Source organism: Scylla paramamosain, chromosome 40 (genome assembly GCF_035594125.1).
Source record: "Scylla paramamosain isolate STU-SP2022 chromosome 40, ASM3559412v1, whole genome shotgun sequence".
Taxonomy (NCBI): domain Eukaryota; kingdom Metazoa; phylum Arthropoda; class Malacostraca; order Decapoda; family Portunidae; genus Scylla; species Scylla paramamosain.
In genome coordinates this window covers 3,783,790-3,790,000 of record NC_087190.1, presented here as the reverse complement: position 1 = coordinate 3,790,000, position 6,211 = coordinate 3,783,790, and the positions used below count along the sequence as shown (strand labels likewise).

Sequence of the window (6,211 nt, the reverse complement as noted above, 5' to 3'; positions counted from 1 at the left end):
GTCAGTCTCACTATGAACATTGTACACACCATCATCACACTGAGTCACATTATCTAGAGGAACATTACCAACATTGATATGTTTGACCTTTTGACGACCAACTGCAACTCCAACTAGCCTTTGTTGCATGTACATGTCAAATATTTCTGCCATGAACATCACCAGCTGGGACATGTTAAATGTCTTGTACCTGAAAAAAATTCAATATGATAAATGAATAATAGCATACAAAATGAAACATACATAGAATGCAATTTGTACTCATACATAATTAAAACACTGTATACCACAACAGTATTGTCAAAGTTGTGGGTAACCCAAGAGATGAGGCATGCACACTTTAAAAGTGGAGTGTATGTAAAGGCATCTTTATTCCAGATTGCTTTTTATATTGGATTCTCTATTTTGTTTATAGTGCAGGCAATATTTTTCTTACTTTGTTTCTGCACTTGTCCAGGTTAAATTACACATAAAAGTAACGAGGTGCATGTTCCCAGTCAAGTCTACTTGGTATTTCCTACTAAGGTCAGTCTCATTCTGCACACTGTCCACACCATCATCACACTGAGTCACATTATCTAGAGCAATGATTCACAAACTTTTTTGGGTTATTGTCCCTTTGCCTTCCTGGTGCCTTCCCTCCCTAACACTTATACGAAAACAGACATCCTTTTTTTTTTTTTTTATCAGCCAGGTAGCTATATTGCAAATATAGAATAGCAACTAATCAAATACTATAAAATTTAGTTGTCATATAGAATTCATAAAAATGATTTTCAAAATATTACTTCATTCTGATGTCTTTTCATCGTCCCCCTGGATCTTTCTACCTCCTACAGGGGGTTGGCACTGCCCACCTTGGGAACCACTGTTGGTAATGTTCCTCTATATTCTAGAGGAACATTACCAACATTGATATGTGTGACCTTCTGATGATCAATTGCTATTCCAACTAGCCTTTGCCACACATACATGTTTAAGTGATGAAAGTTATCAAATAGAATGAGGAATATTGTTGCAAAATATCATTATGTGTGTAGGTATTGAAAGTTATCAGTAATCAAGCACCCCTTACCTACTGAGCACAATATCCTTGATGATACATATTGTGGCCTTACAAAAGTTATTTGTGTGGCGTCCTCTTAGCAGCATTCCACTCCGATATGCTACTGCCCACTCCTTGTGATGTTAAAGCAGCTGTGATAAGTACCTGTAATAAATGGTACTTTAAATATTTGCAAGTTAACAGCCCCATGCCTCGAAATTCCTTTGCAAAGGGTGAACAAATATTTGAATGAAATTATGTACTGTAGTACATAGTAATACGAAGCAAAATCTAAGCAAAAAATATCTGCATGTATACAGGGTGTCCCATTCATTAAGCTACAATGGTGGGAGGTGATAGGTTGTCATTTTAAGTATATAAAAGTTACTCCATGAACATACATTACATATCATATACTTTATATATAGTTAACTGGTATCAGTAAAAAAAGTATAATACCTAATAAAAGTGTAATACCTTCTAAATGATTGGTATATTTCGAGAAGAGGATTTTCTTGGAAGATTTCCAATACGTTCTGAATTTCCTCCTCAGTTGAAGCATATACAAGATTCTTTACAGCAGCCATTAGCTCTTGCCAGTCACTCTTCTTGATGGCATGTTTACCATCCAGTAGCCATCTTCACACCTGTTGTAATAAGTGAAATACACAAAGGTACTGTTTTGCATTGGGCCACACTGCTTTCAGAGAATTCTTCTTGTCATCACAGTTGTCAGTCATGAAAGACCGTGGCGATCCTCTTCCAAAAAAAGGCTGTAGCACCAAGGCTTTCTTTGACCATGCTGAATCCTGTCAAGATATAATTGCTTAGAGTCTACTGTAACTGTAATTTTCATTGGAATAACTTTTGAATTAATTGTTTAGTATTAGGTGTCTGTGCAACATGCAAGCTGCTGTATACTATGTAACTACAAATCCCTACTTACTTTAAAAAATTTAGTGAGTTGTAGGAAGAGCAATGATTGATACATCACACTTTGTTGTTGGTGAGGTGAGGTGCAAAAACAAGGCTGTTTCACAACCAACACTTCTGTTATGTATGTACCAGTGTCAGTATCTAGGACATGGAGTGCACCAAGAGGTTATGGGTTCACTGAGCCACAAGTACATAAACTGCAGATTAAATATTCTTGAATATATTTTGTAATAAAATAGTGAACTAATTCATGATGCATCTTCTTTGAGCATTATCGGTATATTTTGATAGTTAATTCAGGTAGTTAGATAATTATGTCAGTTAAAAGGAAAAAAAACTGAACATTTACTTACTGCGAGACATGCTTCATGTGTGAATAATGCAGGCTTTTTTTAACACATTTGCTATTTTTCTTTTTTTTTTTACAGCAAGAATAATTTCTTAAGAAAACAAATCTGATGTATATATTATTCAGATTTAACAATGATTTCAATAAAAAAGTATTCATATCATGCTTACAGTACAGAAACAGTAGGTACTCACTGATAATAAGTATATAAATCACACTAACCTTTCGTTAGGATAGCTTCATCTTGTGAGGTAGTGAAGATAACAGCCAGGAGTGCAGCCCCAGCAGGGCCAGCACAGAGCATTGGGATGACAACCGAACTTGACTGGTCAACAAAGCTTGATGCATCAACAAAAACAACCTCACCAGCTTCTCTAAGCTCCTGGTGAACCCGCTGCATGAAAGATGTGACCAGTACAGCACAGAGGCGTCTATCCAACATTTCTATCTTGAGAATTAACTCTGGATGATTTCTAGCATAATCAAGTATACTATCCATCACTGGCTTGTCATTTATGCCTCCATGCTCTGCGTGCATGAATTTGTCATGTAAGTAACGGATGGCCCTCAAAGATGGATTAATGGCACTGTTTGGTTGAGAAACAAGGTCTTCATGGAGATTGTTCTTCATTAAGTAGTGCTGTGCTGCTTGGGGTACCGTCATAATTGATGAAATTATTATTTTTTAAGCGTTTAGCCTGCATGCTTGCCTCTTAGCTATTTCATCTTCACTTTCCTTCATATTTACAAATAGACACTGACATCCATCAAAACTAAGTGAAACCTATCTACAAGCAGTGCTCAATAATATAAAATATAGAAAAATAATTGTTACTTAAATTAATCCTAATGCTCTACATCACACCCAAAGAGCTCAGCTGCAGAGAGAAAGATATTGATAAAGATGATGATGAAAATGGGTTTTGGTTAACTGATAGTTGACTTAGTTTAACGAGTAGGTTATCCATCAAAGGAGCCTATTGATTATCTTAAGGTTTAGTACTTATCTTAAAGCTTAAATAGTTATGTACAAAATTCAAATATTTTACTGCATAATGTTAATGTCCATTATCAATCTTATCCCAGTACATAAAAATAGATAAAAACGTAATTAAGTATTTATACATAAGAGGAATACACCAATCCATAACTGATTACAAATATCAATGATACCTTTAATATTAAGGTACCTAATTGTTAATAATTGTAATGAGATTATATCTTACCATTAATTAAGTATATATATGATTCTGAATTTGTCTTAAACATGTGCACTATTGCTTAATTTAAATACTTATAGATATTAATTACCTCTAAAGCTTACAGCTTATATATAAGTATGGTAACCTATTTCGTTTATTGAATTGTGATATGTATCATATGTATCAATAGTTGGGATTCCTGAAAGACAGGACAAAAATATTTAATTGGAAAGATGATTATCATTAAGAAAATAGCACAAAAGTGGTATTTTTAACACTACCACACAAATTCAGAAGGGAAATTCTGTTTCATCACATATTTGCTGCAAACCAATGTGAAACCATCAAACAACTTTATAGTCCACACAAGACAGTGGAGATTGTGGTGGAAAAGGTAAAACAGGATGAATCATAAGATATTTTATTTCTTAAATGTTTTAACAAACTGTCCTCTTCAAGAATTCATTCCCTTTGTTTGTTGAAACATTCTGGAAACAAGATCTCTAGTTTCATTCTGCTTTTTTTTTCCCACCACCACAGTCCTTATGAAATGACTATAATAATGTTTGACAGGCTAAAAAATATTCTGGTATTCAAACACAAACTGTTGAGGGAGCAACAACAATTGTAGGGTTTTACTGTACCTTGCTTAAAATACCTCTCAAACATCTCTCTTGTAATTGAGGGTACTCTCAATTCATTCAGGGCATTAGCAGAGCCAAGAGGATGACTGTGGTTCCCGTGGATCTTAATAAAGCAAGGAAACTCCCTCATCAGCATGTCAGACCTCATGCAATATCCTTATGGTCACATCCATGAACACCCTGCAACTGTTAAGTGAATATTAATAATGTTTTGTGTTAGGTTGTAAACTAGTATCATATGGAATTAAAGAATTGCTGCTGTGAGCACCTTAACTTACCGAAACCTAACTTAACCTAGAGACTACCGCTGAAATACATATTTGGCAAATCACATTGGTGGGAAAGTTAGGGAGACACTGAAAGCACTGATGTTATAAACCAAATGAGCTAAAAGACAAGGCACACTGCTCAACAAAACTTGACTATAGTGTACTTAAGCAGAATAGTTCTTTCCATTTCTGGAACTCTTCTTGAGATTTTACATTTGTTCTAAGTTTAACGAGGTTATCCTCTCGATGAATTTCGACACTGCAAAATCCATGGTCATCAAAATGAAGTGCATCAACTTGTAAGCACGACATCTTAGAGTACTGAAGAGTGGATACACTGGATGACTTCGATCTTCCCGAATGGGTTGTGCTGTTTCTGTACCTTTCGGCTCGCGGACTTCTTTCGTCACTACTCATGAGTATGATGGTGAGAAGAGAGAGGGAAAAATAAGTCTACTTGTCATATTTAAGCCTATATATGATGTTTTATACTATGTAAGGTAATATTTACAATTCTGAGAGCTTACAGAGGTAAATGGATAACTTAGGCGAATAAATCAAGCAACGAAAATTATATGCCTGTGAGTGAGTTTTACCAGACAAACGGAGGCATCACACGCTTCAAAGTATAGCGAAACGTTGCGTTGTATTGCCTGAGTTATCGATAAGGTCCTTAGTGAATGCTAAAATATTATATTATTAACTTTTAATGTAAAAATTTCATCTATGCATAAGCGAGACATGGTGTATAAAGACGTCAACAGCTGGCAACATTTGGCCAGACTCAAGTCGCTCGCTGATTGGCCCTAATTTTTCCCTAGGTATATCCTCTTCCAGACTTAGGAAAAATGTTTTTTTTTTTTTTTTATGTAGGAAGGACACTGGCCAAGGACAACAAAAATCTAATAAAAAAAAATGCCCACTGAAATGCCAGTCCCATAAAAGGGTCAAAGCAGTGGTCAAAAATTGGTGGATGTGTCTTGAAACCTCCCTCTTGAAGGAATTCAAGTCATAGGAAGGTGGAAATACAGAACCAGGCAGGGAGTTCCAGAGTTTACCAGAGAAAGGGATGAATGATTGAGAATACTGGTTAACTCTTGCGTTAGAGAGGTGGACAGAATAGGGGTGAGAGAAAGAAGAAAGTCTTGTGCAGCGAGGCCGCGGAAGGAGGGGAGGCATGCAGTTAGCAAGATCAGAAGAGCAGTTAGCATGAAAATAGCGGTAGAAGACAGCTAGATATGCAACATTGCGGCGGTGAGAGAGAGGCTGAAGACAGTCAGTTAGAGGAGAGGAGTTGATGAGACGAAAAGCTTTTGATTCTACCCTGTCTAGAAGAGCAGTATGAGTGGAACCCCCCAGACATGTGAAGCATACTCCATACATGGACGGATAAGGCCCTTGTACAGAGTTAGCAGCTGGGGGGGGGGGAGGTGAGAAAAACTGGCGGAGACGTCTCAGAACACTTAACTTCATAGAAGCTGTTTTAGCTAGAGATGAGATGTGAAGTTTCCAGTTCAGATTATAAGTAAAGGACAGACCGAGGATGTTCAGTATAGAAGAGGGGGACAGTTGAGTGTCATTGAAGAAGAGGGGATAGTTGTCTGGAAGGTTGTGTCGAGTTGATAGATGGAGGAATTGAGTTTTTGAGGCATTGAACAATACCAAGTTTGCTCTGCCCCAATCAGAAATTTTAGAAAGATCAGAAGTCAGGCGTTCTGTGGCTTCCCTGCGTGATATGTTTACCTCCTGAAGGGTTGGACGTCTAT

General features: G+C 36.6%; 1 protein-coding gene across 3 annotated transcripts in view; it reads right to left on the bottom strand.

Annotated features, from left to right (window-relative positions):
• The window catches only part of LOC135092723 (uncharacterized), a 6,198-nt gene extending 1,357 nt beyond the window's left edge, over positions 1–4,841 (bottom strand). Inside the window, exons 1-6 of one of the 3 annotated variants that reach the window (XM_063991362.1) lie at positions 4,610–4,839; positions 4,177–4,362; positions 2,553–2,975; positions 1,523–1,854; positions 1,076–1,210; positions 1–190 (exon numbers count right to left, since the gene is read on the bottom strand). The exon at positions 1–190 is cut by the window's left edge and continues 1,357 nt beyond it. In XM_063991362.1, coding sequence (XP_063847432.1) covers positions 1,778–1,854; positions 2,553–2,975; positions 4,177–4,324 — 648 coding nt within the window. In that variant the 5' untranslated portion in view covers positions 4,325–4,362; positions 4,610–4,839 and the 3' untranslated portion in view covers positions 1–190; positions 1,076–1,210; positions 1,523–1,777. Of the gene's footprint in view, positions 191–1,075; positions 1,211–1,522; positions 1,855–2,552; positions 2,976–4,176 lie in introns of all 3 variants that reach the window. The other 2 variants (XM_063991364.1, XM_063991365.1) reach the window with 2 other exon arrangements.
• Between the last annotated feature and the right edge of the window lie 1,370 nt (positions 4,842–6,211).